Here is a 24047-nt window from a genome sequence, read left to right on the forward strand (position 1 = left end):
ATGAATACAGAGCAGTCCTTTATATCACCCACTAAATCAAGGAAGCCATTTTAAGTAGATAGGGGAATCCATGGCCACAAACTGTCAGAGTTTTAAGTGTGCCTAAACCCATACACTGTTGCTTCACAATTTGAGAGCAGGGGGCAATGTAAGTTTCTTGGCAGAGCCAGTAAAGCCTTTACAGCGTATTTATATTGCTGGGCTCGATGTATAGGGCTACGGTAGGCAGCACAGACACATCCTCTCAAGCTTAATGGGCTTAAGCGACAAGAGAGTACACTTTGGTTCGACATTCTTGAAGGTAAGAGCAGTGTGACAATGGAACCAGACAATGGTGAGCCACCTGCTGGGAGAATGCACCAACTCTGGATTTCCTGCATCAAGCTGGTGATTGAACTAGAAGGTCTAGACGTCTCCCTCCAATTCGATGATTCTAAGTGGTTCATTCACTAACAGAGGAGACTGTTTCATTAGGTGTGAATGCGGCACTTGCCCACCAACCTCAGCCCGTCATTAGCCAGCTTCCAACTGCATGCTGTCTTTACTTACATTCAGTTCAAGGGGTTGGCACTGGCTGTCAGCTTCCTTAGTCTCAGTTTTACCATCACAGAGCTAAGCAGGTAGGAAATACCGTATTTTTTGCTCTATAAGACTCACTTTTTCCCTCCTAAAAAGGAAGGGGAAATGCGTGTGCGTCTTATGGAGCGAATGCAGGCTGCGCAGCTATCACAGAAGCCAGAACAGCAAGAGGGATCGCTGCGCAGTGAAAGCAGCAATCCCTCTTGCTGTTCTGGCTTCTGAGATTCAGAATTTTTTTCTTCTTGTTTTCCTCCTCCAAAAACTAGGTGCGTCTTATAGAGCGAAAAATACGGTAGTTGGCTCTGCCTTTCATTGGCTCTGGCTCCAACTACTGTTGGCCTCCGTGCCCTTCAAGAACCAAGGGGCACCGGCCACTACTGCCTACTAAAGTGCAACTCTGATAGAGTCTTCATATCACTTGTGAGCAAAGCATAACGACACAAATAGATTTCTAGGTTCAGGGAAGAGGAAGTAAGTCAAGTGACACAGATGATCAGCTACCAAGTGATTCTCTGGCCATTTTTTATACTCTGCCTTTTTCCTCATACGCTTATTTAGAGTGCAAGCCTGACAACATAGCTCCCCCTTTGTTAATCTCATGTACTGTGCAATGCACAGTGTGTAGGTCATGGGTAGGCAAACTAAGACCCAGGGGCCGGATCTGGCCCAATCGCCTTCTAAATCCGGCCCGCAGACGGTCCAGGAATCAGCGTGTTTTTACATGAGTAGAATACTGTACAGTGGTACCTCGGGTTAAGTACTAAATTCGCTCCGGAGATCCGTTCTTAACCTGAAACTGTTCTTAACCTGAAGCACCACTTTAGCGAATGGGGCCTCCTGCTGCCGCCGCGCCGCCGGAGCACGATTTCTGTTCTCATCCTTAAGCAAAGTTCTTAACCCGAGGTACTATTTCTGGGTTAGCGGAGTCTGTAACCTGAAGCGTATGTAACCTGAAGCATATGTAACCCGAGGTACCACTGTATGTCCTTTTATTTAAAATGCATCTCTGGGTTATTTGTGGGGCACAGGAATTCATTCTTTTTTTTCTTTTCTTTTCAAAGTATAGTCTTTTCAAAGTATAGACCACCCCCCTGCTGAAAACGTTTGCTGACCCCTGGTGTAGGTTAAGAAATCATATTGTCGTCATTATCACTCATGCCCACGTTTTCTCCTAACCCTATGGCTCAGCCCCCTAGTTCTCATGCCCTGCTGCAACTCAGCCCCAGTACAAGCAACAAACAACTGCATATTGCTTCTTTATTTTAGCCCTGCCCCCACCTCTCTCGCCTTCCTCCACTGCTTCTCCTGTTTTGGACTGTAAGCTCCTTGCATCAGGGACCTGTCCGTTTGTGCCCTACAGAGGGCCATGCACACTGATGGTGCTTCGTGCAACAAATAATCACATCGTAAGTCATAAAGCATGTCATAACTCCTTGGCTAGCGAGGGGATATCAGCGTTGAGTTTCTATTTTTGTCCACTGGTGAGTGGGTGGGTGTATTGTTCTGTTTATTGTTAGTGTGCTGCCAATATTTTCCACCATTATTATGTGGGGGTTGCTCTGTGTGTGTGTGTGTGTGTGTGTGTGTTTTACAATGTTGTACAGAATATTAATGTGTTACACAATTCCTGCCCTCGTCTATGGTATAATGCAATTATGTACATTTTTATCAATGTAAGTTACTTGGAGACAAGAAACTAATAGGTTTAAACAACAATAGTAAGTAAACTCATCCTAGAGAAGAACTTTCTTAAAACTGACTTCAAATTCATGCACGTTAACAATATGAAACACTTACAACGCACACACTTCAATAATGCACAGACAATTAAATTTCATGAGGTATACATTTTAAAAGGAAAAAAGCTTACCCGATCCCAACTAAAATACAAGCCTAACGCTTCAAGCTGCTTTCGCATGTGCAGAATATTACTGAAAGACAAAATAAAATCCATATTTGAACAGAAAAGAATATTTCAGAAACAACTGCTCCCAAGAAAAAGCTCCTAAACTCCTCCAACTTGCATTGGGTCAACTTAAACGGTCTCAGAGTTTCATCCACTATTCACTTTATAAAAATCCTTTGCAAGATTGCTACTTACTGAACCCCATTTCAATTACAGATTAACTAAAACCAAATCATTTTGTAATATTTATATGAGTGACACAATTTTAAGAAAAAAATCTTATTTCTGGTCCAATATGGGAAGGTAAAGGTAAAGGGACCCCTGACCATTAGGTCCAGTCATGGCCGACTCTGGGGTTGCGACGCTCATCTCGCTCTATAGGCCGAGGGAGCCGGCGTACAGCTTCCGGGTCATGTGGCCAGCATGACTAAGCAGCTTCTGGCGAACCAGAACAGTGCACAGAAACGCCGTTTACCTTCCCACCAGAGCGGTACCTATTTATCTACTTGCACTTTGACATGCTTTCGAGCTGCTAGGTTGGCAGGAGCTGGGACTGAACAATAGGAGCTCACCCTGTCGCGGGGATTCGAACCGCCGACCTTATGATCGGCAAACCCTAGGCTCTGTGGTTTAACCCACAGCACCACCCTATGGGAAGAGTGAGCTGCAAATTCCTACATACGTAGTGTGTAACTGATGCTCCTCATGCATTCACACAGTTGTATCATCCCATGTAGGAGAAAGCTTGGCTTAATACCTGATGAGCTAGAGAAAGTATGCACAATCCTAGGTGTTGGTACCAGGCACAGTTATAGACAAATTCTAATGACAGAGACATTGCTAAGTGCGTATCTCTCTAACCTGGGGCATTTCCTGTAGAGCAGAGGCTAAAAGAACAGGGAAAGGAGCAAGAGCAGCAATATTCTGCTTCAGAACTGACACATGCATAAAGCAGCAAGAATAACAAGCACCTTTGTGTCCAGTCTGCTGGATGCAAGCCATGATCAATTGCCGCATTCTCTGCAGGTAATCCAAATGCATCCCATCCCATTGGATTTATCACCTGTAACAAAAATAAGAAATGTCACCCTTTGACACTTTCCAGAGTGAATTTAGCAACACCTCCAGGGCTCAAAATAATGAAGCATTTTTCAAAATTCAGCATCTTTGCTGTTTCATTGAATCATCCAGACTGTGCCTGTCACAAACAATTTAGCTTTAAGCGCAATGTACAGGATACTTTAAAAAAAATATTATCTAGTAAGAATCAAGCCTGCCCTTCGTGTATTCTGCATGCATAACACCTCTCCAAAAAAAGGTGGTACTGTATACAAATTTAACTAATAATAATAGGTTGGAGTTGGACTTAAATTAGATCTGATTAAGCTGGAAAGAGCAGAGGTAGAGCACATCACGACTATGATTTAAAATAGGTACAAAGCATAACTTAAAATAGATATATCTTTTAATTTCATATAAAACATATATTTATTGAAGTACTGTATCCAGCAGTGCAAAGTGCCTTTACTAACACTTCTATTATGACATGACATTGGTGCTGTTAAAGACTTTACTGTTGAAGACTTTGCTATTACAACAATGAATGTTTTAAGAGCGCAACAGCACTGTAAAGCACATTAAAAGGTAAAGGTACCCCTGCCCGTACGGGCCAGTCTTGACAGACTCTGGGGTTGTGTGCTCATCTCACTCTATAGGCCGGGAGCCAGCGCTGTCCGCAGACACTTCCGGGTCACGTGGCCAGCGTGACGAAGCTGCTCTGGCGAACCAGAGCCGCACACGGAAATGCCGTTTACCTTCCCGCTAGTAAGCTGTCCCTATTTATCTACTTGCACCCGGGGGTGCTTTCGAACTGCTAGGCTGGCAGGCGCTGGGACCGAGCAACGGGAGCGCACCCCGCCACGGGGATTCGAACCGCCGACCATGCGATCGGCAAGTCCTAGGTGCTCATTAGATAACTGGAATTAAACTTTTAGAGCAATTACCAGCAGGAATTAATTACTATTTATCAAGGATAGGCAATCACATCTCCAGGTCTTTGAAAAGTTCACGAGGCTGTGAGGCCCAAGCCTACACTGATTATGCTAAAAAACAACAACCATGTTAGATTTAAATGGAATGTTTATAAAGTACTTTGCCCATATTTGCAAGGGGAGAAAAACCTGAACAGACTTTAGCTATTGTATTTAACCCCCATCTTAGCAAATTTGCAGTGTGATCTTCCTATATTAAGCACTGTATAAAGTATTAGTTATTGTTCTAGTAGGCTTTCTTTCTGCTAATGGGTCAATCTCACACTTCAAGGGAAACAACGGAAGAAACTGAGGAAGAGTATTTAATGAGCAACATTTCAAAGTGCAATGTAAACCTCACAAATAAGGTTTTCTCCACTGCACATCAAGTAGGTGCCAACAGTAGTTTGCATGCCAGATTTGGTTATTCTTAGCCAGTGCTTGTGTACTGAGTCGTGCCTTGCTTTCATTTAGCATCTTAATAAATACTCATGTTAATAGATGGAGTGAAGCACTAGCCAACACCCTGTAAAGTTCCAGGACAAAGACATAAAATACACCCCTCCCTCTTCTGAATTCTCTGCACATGCCAGAAAGACCTGGGAAAGGGATAATGGAAATACAAGGTACAAAAATGGCTGCCTAGAACACTAAGCCCAAATCTGTGGCCACTTATGTATCTTATATAAATATACATCCTGTGGACCTTTGTGTAAGGAGGACTTCTGCCCATTCCTTAGTCTCTGCAGCAGATGTATTTAGCTGTTACTGTAGAGTTAACTGTATTGAAACAAAATACATTAGGGGAAAAACCATTTCAAGCCTACTCTCAATTATCCATAGATTAATCTCAGAAGCAGATGTATTTATCTGTTGCCATGGAGACTAATGTAGCCTTCAAGATACATTTGGGGGGTTGGGGGTGGAGAGACATCATTTCCAAGTGCATTGTCTTTTAGCTCCTGACTGTGAATAGATTTAAAAGGCGTTATAAAAATGCATTTTGCTGAACTTGTGACAGGCCAGCATTCAAAGAGATGGGAGTGCAAATAAGACCAGGGATGTTGCTGGAACTGAGGGTGTCAATGCTTCAATTTCAAGTAATAAAATATTGTGGGCAAAGTTACAGAGACAGTTCTTTTCCTAATTTGTAAGCAGCAAAGGGGAAGGGGGATACAAATGTAGAAGGCAACATATGGAATGCTCCCACCAGTCCCTCAGTTTCTGAATCACTGTTCCTCGCTACTGGAACTGGCATCGCCATCCAGTAACATAGATCTACAAGTAAAGTCTACTGAATTTGAATTAGGGCTACAACCTTTAGCTGATCGGCTAAATTAATGCCAGCATGAATCAGGGATAACCAAAGTGGCGATCCCCAGATATTGCTGGATTCAAACTCATATCAGCCCTAGGCAGCATGGTTAATGGTCAGAGATGGTGTAGCCATATCCAGAGGGACCCACGTGGGCTATTCGTGTTATAGACAAAGGGCACATTTGCACATTCTAAGCCACGAGTAGGCAAACTAAGGCCCGGGGGCCGGATCTGGCCCAATCACCTTCTAAACCCAGCCCGCGGACGGTCCGGGAATCAGCGTGTTTTTACATGAGTAGAATGTGTCCTTTTATTTAAAATGCATCTCTGGGTTATTTATGGGGCATAGGAATTCATTCATCCCCCCCAAAAAATATAGTCTAGCCCCTCACAAGGTCTGAGGGACAGTGGACTGGCCCCCTGCTGAAAAAGTTTGCTGACCCCTGTGCTAAGCTATGGCTCCTGTCTTGCATAAACTACAATGTCCTGTGTGTTACTGCACCCAGCTCCTTTGCTCCTGCTTAGCTCCTCTTTTTGCAAGAAGCAACAGTCCAAACCTCAGGTTCCAGTTTGATGCTCCCAAAGAAGTCAAGATTTCTTCCCCCTACCTCTCACACTCAGGGGGAATTCCAGCAAACCAAGTTTTCCATCAGCCAGGCTCTCAGCCCGGTTGAGAGTCACAGGACTGTCTCACGCAGCACCTAGCCTACAGTTCTATAGCCTGCCTGACTGACAGCACGAAGCCCCTTTGCCCCTGCATCTCTCCAAAGTGGCTGACCTCGCTGCCTGCAGCAGGGCTGCTGTTATAGTAAGGCAAGCCCTGGACCACACCCCAACCCCAGCTGCATTCACTCGGCTAGTAATTACACACTAACCCCCCCCCCACTACAAATGACAACAACACTGTTACCTGCAGCCAGATGATGCACAGGTCAAGCAACTATTGCAGTGCAAACAAACGCTCTTGCCGGCTGGGAGAGCAGACCACACAGGGACCGGGGTGGTGCAAAGCCACCCTCTCCTGGTTTGTCTGCTCTCCCTCTTGTGCCAGTTAGTTGTAAAATACGACAAGTTTGCAAATTGTACAGGTTTTTAATCAGGCATAAGCATTACCTAAGAGGAAGAAGTATTTGTTATATGCCCAGGTTGATGTATGTTAGGATAAGTATGCCACTTTTAGCAGAAAGGGCCGGAGTGGAGTAGAGAGGCAGAGAACACCACAAGCAATCTAAAGCGAGGAATATGCTGAATAATTAATTATAACACAGCCCCTAATTCCGTTATAATCTGGTTAAGGTCCTCCCAATTTGTGCTTTGTGATTATCTGTCATTAAATAAAGGTTTGAGGCTTGGCCTGTTCCTAAGTGTGTTTTGACTGTCCTCAAAAGCAACAGACCACTCATTTCCAAGCACCTGAAATATTATCCAAACAAATGTCAATAGTTAACAGATACCTGAAATCCTCTCATTTTCTGAAACCGTGCTATCGTGTCGCTTATGGTGTAGACTCGAACATGGCCCATATGCAGCTTCCCAGAAGGATATGGAAACATTGACAGGACATAAAACTTTGGCCTTGATTTCTAGACAAAATGATAAGCAAAAACAAAGTCTGCAAGATAGAACTTGGGGGGGAAACGTTCACTTTTAAACCACATTTAATTTTTTTTACAAATCACGCTTTTGTCTTTAACCCTCAATTTTTAAAGAAATCTTAAAAACAGGACTGCACTTTGACCAGCAAATCAGAAAATAGCAACAAAAAGGATGTCACCTTTCTTGTGAGCAGTAATCTTTGTTTATTATATTACAAGTTCCCATAATTTAATTCAATATTCTAAAAAGACACCTCCATTGAGAAGCAGGTAATATGCTATTATATTTAATGCAATGGGCGAAATCCTAAGTCCATTTAGCTGTGCTGCAGTATACGGCCATTAACTTTCCTAATGCACCTAATACAGAGGGACAAAAGGAATTCAAGAGCGCATGTTCAATTTTGCCATAATCCTTACATCTATTTCTGAGGTTTGGTCAAACTGTTCCTTTATTCTGGAATGCCACCAGTTTTCAACTTCCTTCCTAGTCTCCACTTTATAGCTTGTTTCCCATTTCCCGGTTTCGCTGAATATGGACCGAATGAATCTTGGAATTAGCCTTTTCTCCCACTTAACTGGGCTGAATGATCCATGTAATTGTCTTCTCCAGTGTTTGGGGCACATGAGACATCTATGGTAAATGAACCACATTTTGCAGCTTTTGTTGAAAGCCCTGTAAAAAAAGAAGAAGGAATGATCCTAATTTAATTATGATAACCAGCAGCCTTGTTCTCTTTTTAACAAAACAGTGTTAACCTTTCTTAAGGCTTCTAGAAGTGAAAACAATCACATTTAACAGCAACAGTAGGCTCAATAGACTGATGAGGCTGCATTCCTCTGTGCTTTTAAGAGGCACATGAAAACTTCTCTAAGATTGCAGAGGCAAGAAAATGAATTTTGAGTCTTATTGTTCGGAACCGTGATATTGTTTGCTGCTGTATGACAGCATATAGCCAGTGTTATTTCTATTTTATTATGGGAAACCTCTCTGAAAAGAAAACTGATGTGTCTTTATTCTTTAAAATAAAGCAATACAGGTGAAAGCCTGGATAAGAGGAGCCTGCATAACAGGAGACTAAGAGGAGATATGATAGCCATCTTCAAATATCTAAAAGATATTAAAGGCTAAGGGAGCTGGGCATGTTTAGCCTGGAGAAGAGGAGGTTAAGGGGTGATATGATAGCCATGTTCAAATATATAAAAGGATGTCACATAGAGGAGGGAGAAAGGTTGTTTTCTGCTGCTCCAGAGAAGCGGACACGGAGCAATGGATCCAAACTACAAGAAAGAAGATTCCACCTAAACATTAGGAAGAACTTCCTGACAGTAAGAGCTGTTCGACAGTGGAATTTGCTGCCAAGGAGTGTGGTGGAGTCTCCTACTTTGGAGGTCTTTAAGCAGAGGCTTGACAACCATATGTCAGGAGTGCTCTGATGGTGTTTCCTGCTTGGCAGGGGGTTGGACTCAATGGCCCTTGTGGTCTCTTCCAACTCTATGATTCTATGAATGTCACATGGAAGATGGAGCAAGCTTGTTTCCTCCTGCTCCAGAGGGTAGGACCCCAACCAATGGATTCAAGTTACAAGAAAGGAGATTCTGACTAAACATCAGGAAGAACTTTCGAACAGCAAAGAGTTGTTTGACAATGGAACAGACTCTCTCGGTAGGTTGTGAGCTCTCCTTCCTTAGAGGTTTTTAAGCAGAGGTTGGCTGGCCATCAGTCATTGAACTCAAACTTGCTGTCCACAGTGCTCCTGGCTGGAAGCTGTTTGGAAAAGTCCCAGCAAAAGAAAACCTACAGAAATACTCTAAAATAATTCAGCAGAAGTCAGCTTCCTCAGCGAGGAAGTGCAAAGAGCGAGCCTTGCCACCCCAACCCTCAATCAAGTCCAGCTGAGCCATCAGCCTCTCTCAGGCCATGACTTTTAAGAACAGCAGAAGCAGCTGGGAAGGGAGGAGTTCAGGGATTAAAAAATAATAATTTTATAAATTGTGTGTCTTTGTTTCTCAATTTTATCCTTTTACATCCTTTTTGTATGTATTGTGGTATTTTACGCATTGTGAATTGCAGTTATGGTTTAGTAATTATTTACTGTAATTGTTAAGAGTGAATTTCTGTTTCATTATTTGCTGATGTTTTGAGAATTTTATTGTGTAGTATTATTTTCTAATAGGTTACTGAATATTTATTTTTCATGTTCCATTTTAAACTTATGTTTTATTATGACTTTCTGTATTGGATCAGATTATTATAATAATGAGTGTGTTCTTTGTTGTTTATTTTGTTGCTGTAAACCACCTTGCGTATAGTAGTATCATCATCATCAACCTTTTATTCGACCGTCAGTCAGAAAAAAGTACAATTGTCAATACACAGTTAAAACATCCAAGAAGATTTTAGAGCTTAGCCAACACTAAAATGGGCTAAACAGATAGCCCCATATCAATACAGTCAATTATAGTCTTGCGGCGCTTAAAAGCTAAAAAAAGAAATTTGGCCACCAAGGAAGGTATAGGTCTAGCGACATTATTCAGCAAGTGTAAAACCTGGTTTTCTCCGGGTAGGGAGTGCGTATAGTAGTATAGAAAGGCAGCATACAATTTAAAAGTGAAATGAAGTAGTTGAGATTCCTGAACTGCAGGGGATTGGACTAGATAACCCCTGGGATCCCTTCCAATTCTATGATTCTGGGATTTAAATGCCTTTTGGCCTGTTTATGATTTCTCCCTCTCTGCCTATGTGTATTTCTAGCAACCAACTTTGGGTTACAATTTAGCTATGTAGTGAAGCCCATGAAAACCAAAGATGCACCACTGTGTGTCGTTATCTTCACTGCGCTACTGGACTCTCTTGAATTAAAGTCATTATTACTCCAGAATGCGGCAGCTAGACTGGTGATTGGAAGCGGCTGCCGGGACCATATAACACCAGTCCTGAAAGACCTACATTGGCTCCCAGTACGTTTCCGAGCACAATTCAAAGTGTTGGTGCTGACCTTTCAAGCCCTAAACGGCCTTGGCCCAGTAGACCTGAAGGAGCATCTCCACCCCCATTGTACAGCCTGGACACTGAGGTCCAGCTCCGAGGGTCGTCTGGCGGTTCCCTCACTACGAGAAGTGAAGCTAAAGGGAACCAGGCAGAGGGCCTTCTCGGTGGTGGCGCCCGCCTTGTGGAATGCCCTCCCATCAGATGTCAAACAGATAAACAACTACCGGTACTCAACTTTTAGAAGACACCTGAAGGCAGCCCTGTTTAGGGAGGTTTTTAACATTTGACATTTTATTACGTTTCTATATGTGCTGGAAGCCGCCCAGAGTGGCTGGGGAAACGCAGCCAAAATGGGCGGGGTATAAATAACAAAATTCTTATTATTCACTGGCTCCAGGGATAGCTGATGAACGCCAACACTTAAATGCAGGTTCTATGAGCTAAGTCTAGACTCAAATGAAAGAATTGCTATTTGGGGGCGAGGCAGGAAACTATCAGTTTAGGGAAGTTTTTAATGCTTGATATTTTAGCATGTTTTTAATATTCTGTTGGGAGCTGCCCAGAGTGACTGGGGAAACCCAGCCAGGTGGGCGGGGTATAAATAATAAATTATTATACACTGATACACTGTAGCCTTTTTAGGCCCCTTCAACACCAGTGGCTGAGAAGAAAGGATTAAGATCAGAATTGCTATATTTGGATCATATATGAAATTACGTGCAGGACTTAAGAATGATTATCTCCGGAGGACCAGAATACAGGAAGTCAATTTGCTTAATTTGGAATGTATAACTGGTTTTATAAATTGTATTATGATTTGATATTGTAATAATGTGGCCCATATTGGAGTGTTATTAATGAAAAATTAATAAAAATCAAATTTTTAAAAGAGAAAAGGATCCCATGCACAGCAGGTTTCTATCTTTGAGGAATCTGCTTCCTTTTGTTATAAATACCCCCTCAAGCTCCAAAGAGCAGCTTAGCAAGTGGGGGCGGGAATTTATCTAAAGAAAAAAGGGTCCCTCTTGAGCGCAGACCCCAGCGAAGGAATTTTGTTTCCAGTACCACAACGGGGCACACGATCCTGTCACACCCCGCTTCCCTTCCCCTCCTCACCGCAGCCCAATTTCAGACGAAGGTAGCGGGGGGGGGGGAATTACTGCAACTTTAAAAGCGCCCAAAAATAATAATATAAAAATAAGAATAAATTCCTTGGTGGTGTCTATTGCAAGCCGCCTAGAGAAGTGCTCGTGAAACAACTCCCCTCCCCCGACCTCCGGTGCTTGTTTACCCAGGAGAAAAGAGACAAGAAGACTCGGGGCCCGAGTTCCAGCCAAGGGGCGGCTCGCGTGTGCGTCTCCCTCACGCCTCGGACCGGCTGGGCGCCGCCATCTTTGGCCCTCCGCCCCCTCGCGAGTGCGCAGGCGTGCGGGCAATTCGGCGGCGAGGGGGCGTGGTCAAGAGGGAGCCAGCTGACGGGCGGGGCGGGGCAGCGCGCGCTGCTTGAAAAAGGAGGTTCCGGCCGCTGCGGAGCGTTTCGCAGGGAGAGGCGGCGCCGGGCGCCAGGTGAGTTGACGGGTGGGGCGGAAGCATACGTGCTTTTCCTCCTTGGTGTGTTGTGGAGATCGCATTTCCCCTGATCAGAGATAGTGAGAATTGTATTTCGGCGGCGCCTCATACCAGCCAGGGGGCAGCTGCCCTCTCTTCCAATCAATACAAATCAATACAAATATAAGATTCTGCCCCCCCCCCCCCGCACAACAAAATCCTGGTTGTGCTCATGGTACCAGCTTTTCTCAAGTTTGGGTCCCCAGATGTTGTTAGACTACAATTCCCATCATCCCCGACTGCTAGCATGGGTGGTTCCCAACATATATTTTTTGGCCATGTCCCCCGTATAGGTAAAGGGACCCCTGACCATTAGGTCCAGATGCAGCAGATGCTGTATGTTCCATATATATATATATATATATATATGCAGGTTTTGGTGTCCTCGGGTGTCTTCCCGTGTAAAAGTTGGGGTGTCTAGGCGACGTTTCGACGAGGTCTCACTCGTCATCTTCAGGCTGGTGCTTTCGGCTTCTTGTTACTGGAACAGAGCGGGATCTCAGTGTTTGAGTTCCTATAAATACTGTAGAGGGGTGTGGTGTATTGCCTCAAAAGTTCTGGGCAGAGGGGAAGTTCCCAGGCTAGTGTTCTTTTCTTCTTTTGTTCCTTAATTACTTGAGGGATATCTTGAGTGATTTCTTGAGTGATATTCTGAGTACCACTTAGGTGGGTCATTAGGTGTGGATTAGTTGCTAAAGCCTTCGTGTCTTGACCTCTTGAATTTGTGAAGAGTTTTTCTGGGAAGATGGCTGTACTGTACTTAGTTGTGCTTTGGCTTGGCTTCGTGTATAGGGGCGAGCTGTGGTTTTGTGCCCTGTGCCAGCCAGATCTGTGTAGGGATTGCAGGGGGGTGCAGCATCCGGAGGTGCCACTATGGTTTGGTTACTGGATGGTGTCTGTAATTTATCTGTGGAGAGGGTCTGGGTTTGGGTCTGGTGTGGTTGATTGGTGGTGGCGTTCTGTGTGCCTCTGGATCTGGTGTCGGTTTTTGTGGGGAGGGCTAATTTCCAGATGTCTGGCAGGCGGGACGTGTCGTCACGCTTGTTCATGTTGTGAGGGTGTTTCTCTATCTCGATGGCTTCCATGATTATTCTCTTGTGGTGATGTTCCATGTTAAAGAGCAATTTGGAATCTGCAAAATTAATTTCGTGTCCTGTTTCTTTCATGTGTTGGAAAAGAGAGGAAGATTTTTCTTCTTTTTTGACGGCATTCTTGTGTTCTGCGATACGTGCATTTATTCGTCTGTTTGTTTGTCCAATGTACGTGGCTGGGCAGACTTTGCAGGGTATTTCATAGACCCCTTGGTTTTCCAACTGGATTTTATCTTTGGGGTTTCTGAGGATATTGGCTATTTTTTGGTTGGTGCAAAAGGCTGTTTTGATATTGTGTTTATGGAGGATTTTGCAACATAATCATTCTCCCAGCAGACAAAGGTAATGCCACTGTTGTGATGAACACATCGGACTACCAAGCAAAACTATCAAATCTACTCCAAGACCCTACCTACCAACCTATAAAAACAGATCCCACCACCTATCTGGAAAAAACCACCAAATCCAAAATAAAAGCATCTCCTATCAGTGAAGAAATCCAGCTAAGAATCATCCCCAGAGAAAAATCATCCAGATGCCCCAAACTCTACGGCCTCCCCAAGATACACAAAGAAGGAACACCACTCAGACCAATAGTCAGCTCCATAGGCTCACCTCTACAAAATCTCGCTAAATTTCTCGCTAAGCAACTTCAGCCCTATGCAGAATCCATCTCTTCACACGTTACAAACTCCTTCCAGTTCATAGAAACAATAAAGAAGCAAAACCTACATCCCGATGACCTACTTGTGAGCTTCGATGTTGTATCTCTCTTCACACAAGTGCCCATTAATGAAGCCTTGACAGCCATTCAAAACAAATACAATCCCCCCGAATACATCCTGGACCTGACCAACCACTGCCTAACCAACACGTACTTCATCCACAATGGACAAAGATACAAACAGATAGAAGGAGCACCTATGGGATCACCCCTCTCACCGGTCATCGCAAATCTGTACATGGAACACTTTGAAACCAATGCTTTAGACAAGTCAGAACACAAACCCAAACTTTGGCTCAGATATGTTGACGACACCTTTGTAATTTGGCCACACGGGAAAGAAAAACTAGATAGCTTCCTCACACATCTCAACAGCCTACACCCCAAAATACAATTCACTATGGAAATAGAAGCCAACAACCAGCTTCCCTTCCTGGACGTCCTAATCTACAAAAAACCTGATGGCTCCCTAGGACACACTATCTACCGGAAAAAAACACACACCAACCGCTACTTACATGCTCAATCACACCACCACCCTGCACAAATAAACTCCGTAGCCAAGACCCTCATCTCCAGAACCAAACGCCTGGCTGACAAAGACCACTTGACAACTGAGTTACAGAATCTCTCAAATGTGTTAATCGCCAATGGATACCAGCAAAACAGGGTTAAGAAGCTAATCCAAAAAGAAACACCCCCCAAAAACCAAGACACGGAAGAAAACAATGGCATGGCCCTCCTTCCTTATATCAAGGGCACTACAGATAAAATTAGCAAAATCCTCCATAAACACAATATCAAAACAGCCTTTTGCACCAACCAAAAAATAGCCAATATCCTCAGAAACCCCAAAGATAAAATCCAGTTGGAAAACCAAGGGGTCTATGAAATACCCTGCAAAGTCTGCCCAGCCACGTACATTGGACAAACAAACAGACGAATAAATGCACGTATCGCAGAACACAAGAATGCCGTCAAAAAAGAAGAAAAATCTTCCTCTCTTTTCCAACACATGAAAGAAACAGGACACGAAATTAATTTTGCAGATTCCAAATTGCTCTTTAACATGGAACATCACCACAAGAGAATAATCATGGAAGCCATCGAGATAGAGAAACACCCTCACAACATGAACAAGCGTGACGACACGTCCCGCCTGCCAGACATCTGGAAATTAGCCCTCCCCACAAAAACCGACACCAGATCCAGAGGCACACAGAACGCCACCACCAATCAACCACACCAGACCCAAACCCAGACCCTCTCCACAGATAAATTACAGACACCATCCAGTAACCAAACCATAGTGGCACCTCCGGATGCTGCACCCCCCTGCAATCCCTACACAGATCTGGCTGGCACAGGGCACAAAACCACAGCTCGCCCCTATACACGAAGCCAAGCCAAAGCACAACTAAGTACAGTACAGCCATCTTCCCAGAAAAACTCTTCACAAATTCAAGAGGTCAAGACACGAAGGCTTTAGCAACTAATCCACACCTAATGACCCACCTAAGTGGTACTCAGAATATCACTCAAGAAATCACTCAAGATATCCCTCAAGTAATTAAGGAACAAAAGAAGAAAAGAACACTAGCCTGGGAACTTCCCCTCTGCCCAGAACTTTTGAGGCAATACACCACACCCCTCTACAGTATTTATAGGAACTCAAACACTGAGATCCCGCTCTGTTCCAGTAACAAGAAGCCGAAAGCACCAGCCTGAAGATGACGAGTGAGACCTCGTCGAAACGTCGCCTAGACACCCCAACTTTTACACGGGAAGACACCCGAGGACACCAAAACCTGCATTCCTGTACCCGTGAAAATCTACGAAAACATATATATATATATATATATATATATATATGTGTGTGTGTGTGTGTGTGTATAATGTAAAGGTAAAGGGAGCCCTGACCGTTAGGTCCTGCCATGACCAACTCTGGGGTTGCGGCGCTCATCTTGCTTTATTGGCCGAGGGAGCCGGCGTACAGCTTCTGGGTCAAGTGGCCAGCATGACTAAGCCGCTTCTGGCGAACCAGAGCAGCACACGGAAACGCCGTTTACCTTCCCGCCGGAGCGGTACCTATTTATCTACTTGCACTTTGAGGTGCTTTCGAACTGCTAGGTTGGCAGGAGCAGGGACCGAGCAATGGGAGCTCACCCCGTCGTGGGAATTTGAACCGTCGACCTTCTGATCGGCAAGTCCTAGGCTCTGTGTTTTAACCCACAGCACCGTTAGACTACAGTTCCCATCATCCCCGACTGCTAGCATGGGTGGTTCCCCACATATATTTTTTTTTGGCCATGTCCCACCTAAGCATCTCTAAAATCCTAATACCCCCTCCCTTGTGACATATAATTCTTATTATTCAAAAAGTGAATTCCTGTTCACGTGGAGGAAGCCTAAAAGGCCATTTACTGTTAATAACTCATTCTCAAATTGCCCCCCCCCAAATCAAATTGCCCCCCTGTGGGGCACGTGCCCAATGTTGGGAACCACAGGCCTAGCCAGAGGGAAAGGGGGGACAGATCCAGTAAATAAATAAAAATATTTAACTAACTGACCAGTCACATTGCAGATAGCTCGGCTCTACCCCCCCCCAAGCAAAATCCTGGCTATGCCCCTGACCGCTGGTTCTGCTAGCTAAGGATGTTGGGTAGTCCAACAACATCTGAGGACCTGAGCTTGAGAAAGGCTGCCTTATGCTGACCACCTTGGATGAGGAGAGATGGAGGCTCGCAATGCTATTTCCCTCTCTTTCTCTCTCTTTCTCTTGGCTTAGGATGTCTCGAAAGAGCCGCAGAGTTGTCAAATTGGCATCCAAGACTCCTCCAGAAATGAGGATCAAGGGGGACTCTTCGTGTGGTTCTCCTTCCTTGGATTACAACACCTTGAAAAGGACGGAATTGCAACAGTGGTGTAAGAAGTTTGGGCTTCGTGCTACAGGGAAGGTGAGGGGACGCCGCCGCAGTTCATACCGAACTTCCTGCCCTGTCCTCATCCCACTATTGGAAGTTAAGTGGGAAAAGAGACTGCACATTTCCAAATTTCTGTTTGGTTAGATCCTCATTGTGAACAGTGATGAAGGAAATCTTCTTTTCTCAGTCCAGGAAGCCCTGTCTATTCACAAGCAGCAGCTGCCATTCTCTCAGCCTAAAGCAGAATACCTTTTGTGGTGATATCTAGCTGCTAATAAGTAAAGACATTTTGTGTTCCGACATGCTTTTCCAGCTGGATGAATGGGTTTTGGCCATATATTTCCATTACATTATTTTCTTAAATATTTCTGCTGCCTCTTAGTTGTTTTTATTGTGTCTTGTACAACACCTTCAGATGTGTGTGAGGAAGATGAGTAGTAAATTAATAGTAACAGTGAGCAGCTACTCCAAAGGTTGCTTTCCACTTACCTATTCCTTATTTCCTTTGGTATTCTGTCTGTTAAATTATTAACCTGTGGTCAGGGTCTGTCTTATATTTCAGCTTATGTGCAGAACTTAGAAAATCACCTGTGCTTTGCAGCTGTTAATAATATATTTTAAAATAGTCCTTAACCCAAAGATCCCTGATAAATAGACTGGCATCATTTACCTGGCATTATTGAACAGGGGTTGGGAGCCGAATGCCCAGTCACAGCCCAACACTGACATACAGTATGCTCTTTTCCCTCCTCAGTAGGTGGAACTAGCCGCCATATTTATTTTCCACGATGTGGCATTGTGGGGAGCTGACAGCTCCCAGTGCTACTAAGCCTCTCTTGCCAGGCAAGCCTTCCACTGTGCCCAGGAATGTCTCAAACCTGGAACTGGCCCAGATCTAGGGTTAAATACTTATTTCCCTCTCTCCACCCATCCCCGACCCCACCCCGCTGCCCAGAATGCAGAACTTGTGGAAAGGCTGAAAGCCTTTCACAGAGACCCTGAGCCGAGAGCGGAAGAAACAAGTAAGACTGACGTGACTCTCCATGATCCTGAGGTAAGTAGCTCCAGGTCAAAGATGGCGGGGACTCAGATATCCATATGCTGCATAGATCAGCCACTGATGGAGTGGAGAAATGCAAGTCTATGTTAGAAATAAGATCCTGATTTCTGGGTGGGATAAGAAAATTAGGGGTATGGAACATAAGAAGAACCCTGCTGGGTCAAGCTAAAGGCCCATTTTGTCCAGCACTCTGTTGGACAACCCAGATGTCAATGGGAAGCTCAAAAGCAAGATGTGAGTCCAACAGCACTCTCCCAAGCTGCAGTTCCAAGCAACTGGTGTCTAGAGGCAAACTGCCTCTAACAGTGGAGGTAGAAGATGGGGTGAGGAACCTTCTTGGCTCTTAGGGCAAGATCTTTATCTGACTCCTCCCTACAGGCCAAATTTGACTGGTGGCTGAGACATCCCACCAGTCAAGCACCTGACATCATTGTGACTTTGTTTATTTTATCTGGAAAAGTATTTATAAACCACCCCCTTGGAAAACATCAGGTCAAGGCAGTGTGCAGCAACCTAAACCTTTAGGAGCAATGCAGAGAAGGGTTACATGATTGACAGGTGGGTTATCCTGCTTGTCAAAATGCCTTCTGTGGGGTTTCCAAGGTGCATTGTAAGGAACCATAGGCTCATCTGCGGAGTTAACCTCGGAACAAGTGCCATTGCAGGCCTCGGCTTGGCAAGCCAAAGGCCAGCAAAGTTTTGGCCGCATGTGCAGAATTGAACTTGCCCATCAACTGCCGTACATCAGTTGATTGACAGATGGGTGTGGCTCGGGGGAAATGGCCTTGCAAGCTAAACTGAACTCCTAGCGGGCCAGGATTGGCCCGTAGGCCGAAGGTACCCTACCTCTGAGGTGGAACAAAGCTGAAGGGAGTAGAAAGGGACTGATAAAAGTAGGGTTACCAGACATCCCTGGTTCCGGGGACAGTCCCTGGATTTGCAAATCTGTCCCTGGACAAATTTCATCCCCGGAATGTCCCCAGATTTGCAAATCTGTCCCCAGGAAACGTGGCAGCGGCAGCCTCAGCAGCCCGGAGCCAGCCTAGTAGCACAGTTGGCTCTGGCTGGCTTCAAGAGCTGCTTGCTGCTCGCTGCCATGGTGCCCGCCATTTTTCCTCGCCAGAAGTCCCCCTATGATGTGTTGTGCACAAACTATGGAGACTTCCCGGAGGCAAACTGGCAGGCGCCACAGCAGCAAGCAGCTCCTGACGCCAGCCAGAGCCAACTGCGCTACCAGGCTGACTCCAGGCTGCTGACTACCGCCGCTGCTGCCACTGCTGAAGGGGAACCGGGGACGTCCAGCAGTACAGATCTCATGCCCCCTTTGTTTTGACTGATCGGGGGAGACTCGGGAGTTGCAGGTGGGCAGCCGTTCCCCAGCTTTTAAAAAACTCTGTGCATATGTGTTTCACAGGGTGCAAAAGAAGGGCTTTGCACCTTCATACAATACAGTGGTGCCTCGTAAGACGAAAAGAATCCGTTCCGCGAGTCTCTTCATCTTGCGGTTTTTTCGTCTTGCGAAGCAAGCCCATTAGCGGATTAGCGCTATTAGCGGCTTAGCGGGCTTAGCAGATCAGCTGATAAGCGGTTTAGCAGCTTAGTGGATCAGCTGATTAGCGGCTTAGGGGATCAGCTGTTTAGCGGCTTAGCGGATCAGCTGATAAGCGGCTTAGCGGATCAGCTGTTAAGCGGCTTAGCGGCTTAAAATCAGCTGATAAGCGGCTTAGCGGCTTGGGAAAAAGGGGGGGGTAAGGAAAAAAAACCAGCAGGAACTCGCAAGACATTTTCGTCTTGCGAAGCAAGCCCATAGGAAATTCGTTTTGCGAAGCACCTCCAAAACGGAAAACCCTTTCGTCTAGCGGGTTTTCCGTCTTGCGAGGCATTCGTCTTGCAGGGCACCACTGTATGCATGTGTGCTTGGGCCCAGGATCTTTTGCCTCACCATCCCCACTACTGACTCCCTGTTGCTACTCAGCTTCCCAAAAAAAAGTGTCCCCGGATTCATTGAAAAAAATCTGGTAACCATATGATAAAGTGTCCAAAATAGTGCAAAGAAAAAGGGGAAATTTTAGTCATGGGGGAGCAATGGGGTGAATGGTTGTAGGGGATAAGGGAAGGCATAAAGTTGGGAGTGAAGGGGTGAAGCTGAACTGTCACTAACTCTTAACACACACACCCCCTTCCAGACCCCTCTGACAGTCCCTCCTCTGGACCTGGCCAAGGATGTAAAAACTGAGCCCTCTGCAGAGAAAGCAGGTGACTAGTTGTTGTTTTTTAAGGAAGGGGCTCTACGTAAGTCTTGAAAATAAAAGCAGACTGGTGGGAGGACTCTGAGGCTGTGCAGAACGGGGTTTGAAGAATATCAGTGAAGGCAGGCCTGCCGAGATGGGCAAGGTTAAGCCGGCCCTACTTTTCCTTTTTTTCAGATGTTATCCATGGTTGGTGCGTGGTTCACGGCATGGTGCTGTACCACCCTGTGTCCAGCTGGGCTCCTCTGTTGCTCCGCGGAGGTTCTGTGTGCGTCCAGGATGGGGAGGACATTGTCCCCTTTCACCTGACCCCGCTCACGAGCCCTGTCCCTGATGGCTTCTCCGACAACTACATCTGTGAGAGCTGTGTGCTCAGGTAATAATCATAATAAATTTATTTATACCCCGCCCTCCCCAGCCAGAGCCAGGCTCAGGGCGGCTAACACCAGTAAAATTACAATAAAAACATAAGGGGGGGGAGGACCAATTTAAAATACAGGTTAAAATGCAATTTAAAATGCAGCCTCGTTTAAAAAGTAGCCCATAGATCAAAACCGTAAGGGGAGGGAAACATAAGGGTCAGACTGAGTCCAAACCAAAGGCCAGGTGGAACAGCTCTGTCTTGCAGGCCCTGCGGAAAGATGTCAAGTCCCACAGGGCCCTAGTCTCTTGTGACAGAGCATTCCACCAAGTCGGGGCCAGTACTGAAAAGGCCGTGGACCAATCTAACCACTTTGCAGCTTGGGACCTCCGAAGTGTTGTCATTTGAGGACCTTAAGGTCCTCTACGGGGCATACCAGGAGAGGCGGTCCTGTAAGTACGTGGGTCCTAGGCCACAAAGGGCTTTAAAGGTCAAAACCAGCACCTTAAACCTGACCCTGTACTCCACCGGGAGCCAGTGCAGTTGGTACAGCACTGGATGAATGTGATCCTGCAGCAAGGACCCCGTAAGGAGCGTGGTATCGCTGGTTCTTCTCCTTCCTGTGGATCCCCTTCCCCATTCCACCTTTAACCTGTTCCTGTTTCACCATCACAGGAACAGGGAGGAGCCAAAGAGATGTCCCACATGCCTGCAAATACAAATGAAACGAAACCGGGCTACTTTGTCCCAGGGCCAGACGCTTCTTCGGGGGAGTATGTCTCAGTCATCATTCTTTGCAGGCGGAGACGTCTCTAAAGACAGAAGGAGGTGAATAGAGAATCCACAGAGCTGCCTTTTCCAGACTATATGCATGTAGGGGAAATATGACGGAGCCTGACTCTTTCAGTAAAGCGATCAAGTGCCTCTAGTTTCGGTTTTTGGGGATGGATGAATGGGACAGTGGGAGATACATGAGCTATGCAAAGTTTGAGAAAGGCTGGTACTTGAGAACTGTGTTTTGTCCAGGAGAAGCTTGGATTTTCACACACGTCCTGCAGATAAAATGAATAGTGATCAGAAAACACCTTAGTATACCTGAAGGAGCGTCTTCACCTCCATTGTTCAGCCCGGACACTGAGGTCCAGCTCCGAGGGCCTTCTGGCGGCTCCCTCTCTGTGAGAAGTGAGATTACAGGGAACCAGGCAGAGGGCCTTCTCGACAGTGGCACCTGCCCTGTGGAACACCCTCCCATCAGATGCCAAGGAACTAAACAACTGTCTGACTTTTAGAGGACATCTGAAGGCAGCCCTGTTTAGGGAAGTTTTTTATGTTTGATTTGTGTGTGTGTGTGTGTTTTTAATATCCTGTTGGAAGCTGCCCAGAGTGGCTGGGGAGGCCCATAAATATAAATAAATAATGAAATATAATTATTATTAAATTATTATTAGTGGCTCCTCTTCCTTTCACAAGACAGTTGAGACCTTGTGTGCAGAATGGCAAGTCGGTCTCTTCTCCACACACACCCCTTTTTTTGCTTGGAAATGGTTGTTGTTAAGTAGAGAGGAGTTAGCTTAGGACAGATCAGTGAGGTTACCTCCTGCCACTTACCTAGTGCTTAACATCTCTCTTCCACCCTCCGCTGGCTCTGCAGGACCTTTGAGATAAAGAAGCTGTACCAGCCCCAAGAGGACCAGGCTTATGCCCAGAGGGTGAGTCCTCGGCAGCAGTGCTGGCATCCATCTGACAAATGCAGTTGTGCAGCAGCAGGATGAGAGGCCACAGTGCGGGAAAGGTGGTTAAAAAGGTGATCCATGCTAAGGGTGCTTAGGAAAAGGTCCACCACACAGGCTTTGGGGGAAGATAAAAGGGGGAAGAGGAAGACAGTGTCCATGGCCTTGAGTTCCTGGGAGGAAAATCAAGAGACAAATACGCATCATCAACAACAAAGATGTGCCTGGGTATGCCACTCTAAGCAAAAGATTTATACACACAAAATAATTTGCCAGCCTTGATCAACAACAACAGAAGAACTCTGTGTTAAAATGCAATCTACAGAAATTTTAACTTGCAACCATAAGGTGCCAAATTATTTTATGGTTGCATTTGCCGATCATTTTGTATTTTTGTTCCCGTATTTTGTTCCCTGTATTTTGTATTTTTGTTCCCGTATTTTTCCCCTGTATTTTGTATTTTTGTTCCTGTATTTTGTTCCCTGTATTTTGTATTTTTGTTCCCGTTCACAACTAGAGGTACCACTGTATTTATTTTCCCCAATCTGAACTATAACATGGTGATTTTCTTGAGCCAGAATGAGAGTATTATTTGTTCCATTTGTGAATGGCAACCTTTTGCCCATTTCCCTTTTCTTTTCATTTAGGTGGATGGGATCCTTTCCCAGATGGCCAGTGGAGAGCTTGGTATGGACCGAGTGTTGCGTCCCCTCCATCCTTTGGTTGTTCATTCCCCAGCTCCTTTTGAGAGATGAGGAGTACCTAGAAAGCTGGAACTGGCAGCAACGGACTAGGGAGATCCAAGAAGCTCTATGATAGTAACCAGATAAATGTTTTTATCTAGTCCACAGTGTGTCCTGTTAACCTTTTTTCATGTGTTGTAATAAACGTAATAGAAAATAAATACTGGATCATTCCTGCCACCATATTCTGAACGGAAAAGACTGTTTAGCCTGTTGATTTCCCTCCCCATTTGCTGGCTGACAGTTCTGCGTCAAGGCCTAGCATCCTTTTTTGAAGGAAGTACAGTGGTACCTTGGTTTTTGAACGTCTCCATCGACAAACGTTTCGTTTTTGAACGCCATAAACCCGGAAGTAAATGCTTCTGTTTTTGAACATGCCTCAGAAGTCTTAACAGCTTCCGCTGAGTGTATATGTTATTTTTCTCAATTTTCTCTATTAAATTGGCAGACTGCCCTTTGCCCCTCGGTTTTTCAAACGTTTCGGAACTCAAACAGTCTTCCAGAACAGATTACGTTCGAAACCCGAGGTACCACTGTATTCCCAAAGGCTAGGTAACAGTTGCTCTCTAAGACTTCCAGAACACCTTATTTTGTTTCACCTGTTGGGGGGCCACTAGGGCGCGTTGGAAGATGGCCAACAATACCATCTCTCCGACCCACACGGGGTAATTAAGAGGCTGTTATGGGAGTAGGCAGCCTCCCTTGTTGCCCCAAGGAAATGGGGAACACTGCCCTTGCCTGCTGTGCCCATAAATCACTCCCTAATTTGAAAGAAGGGGGTGAGGGCCCTAGGCAGAATGCCCCCGTGTGGACCTCGGCTCTCCTGGACGCTGTCTCTGATCACGCACTAGCTGCAGCAATTTGGAATAATTAATTACAAAAGAAGCAAATGCACATATTTCAAGTGAAGAAGGGGAGTGAAGTCTGCTAATTTAAGTGACCTCTGTGAAAGAAGACGACGGGTTGGAGAAGCAGGAATATTTTACGATGAAGATACATCAAAGGCTGGGTATGTTGACAATGGGACTGAATGGGGGGAGGACTTTTTTTTACTTTCCTTCTATGTGATTTACAAGAACCCCTCCTCATCAGAATCGTCGGTTGAACTGACCCAAGCAGGATGATTAAGGTCTGTGTG

General features: G+C 45.3%; 2 protein-coding genes across 3 annotated transcripts in view; one reads left to right on the forward strand and one right to left on the reverse strand.

Annotated features, from left to right (window-relative positions):
• LARS2 (leucyl-tRNA synthetase 2, mitochondrial) overlaps positions 1-11846 on the reverse strand; it is a 70745-nt gene extending 58899 nt beyond the window's left edge. The window contains exons 1-5 of one of the 2 annotated variants that reach the window (XM_083467945.1): positions 11711-11846; positions 7848-8103; positions 7287-7415; positions 3457-3548; positions 2450-2510 (exon numbers count right to left, since the gene is read on the reverse strand). In XM_083467945.1, coding sequence (XP_083324071.1) covers positions 2450-2510; positions 3457-3548; positions 7287-7415; positions 7848-8081 — 516 coding nt within the window. In that variant the 5' untranslated portion in view covers positions 8082-8103; positions 11711-11846. Of the gene's footprint in view, positions 1-2449; positions 2511-3456; positions 3549-7286; positions 7416-7847; positions 8104-11693 lie in introns of both variants that reach the window. The other variant, XM_083467944.1, reaches the window with a different exon arrangement.
• Positions 1-23108, forward strand: part of LOC310689946 (uncharacterized protein) — a 37731-nt gene extending 14623 nt beyond the window's left edge. Inside the window, exons 2-8 of the mRNA XM_083468551.1 lie at positions 16631-16799; positions 17722-17820; positions 20013-20082; positions 20253-20451; positions 21112-21264; positions 22088-22145; positions 22814-23108. Of these exons, the coding sequence (XP_083324677.1) occupies positions 16632-16799; positions 17722-17820; positions 20013-20082; positions 20253-20451; positions 21112-21264; positions 22088-22145; positions 22814-22921 (855 nt within the window). The 5' untranslated portion in view covers position 16631 and the 3' untranslated portion in view covers positions 22922-23108. The remainder of the gene's footprint in view (positions 1-16630; positions 16800-17721; positions 17821-20012; positions 20083-20252; positions 20452-21111; positions 21265-22087; positions 22146-22813) is intronic.
• The last annotated feature ends 939 nt before the right edge of the window (positions 23109-24047 follow it).

Source organism: Podarcis liolepis, assembly GCF_965112155.1.
Source record: "Podarcis liolepis genome assembly, chromosome: 12".
Lineage (NCBI taxonomy): Eukaryota > Metazoa > Chordata > Lepidosauria > Squamata > Lacertidae > Podarcis > Podarcis liolepis.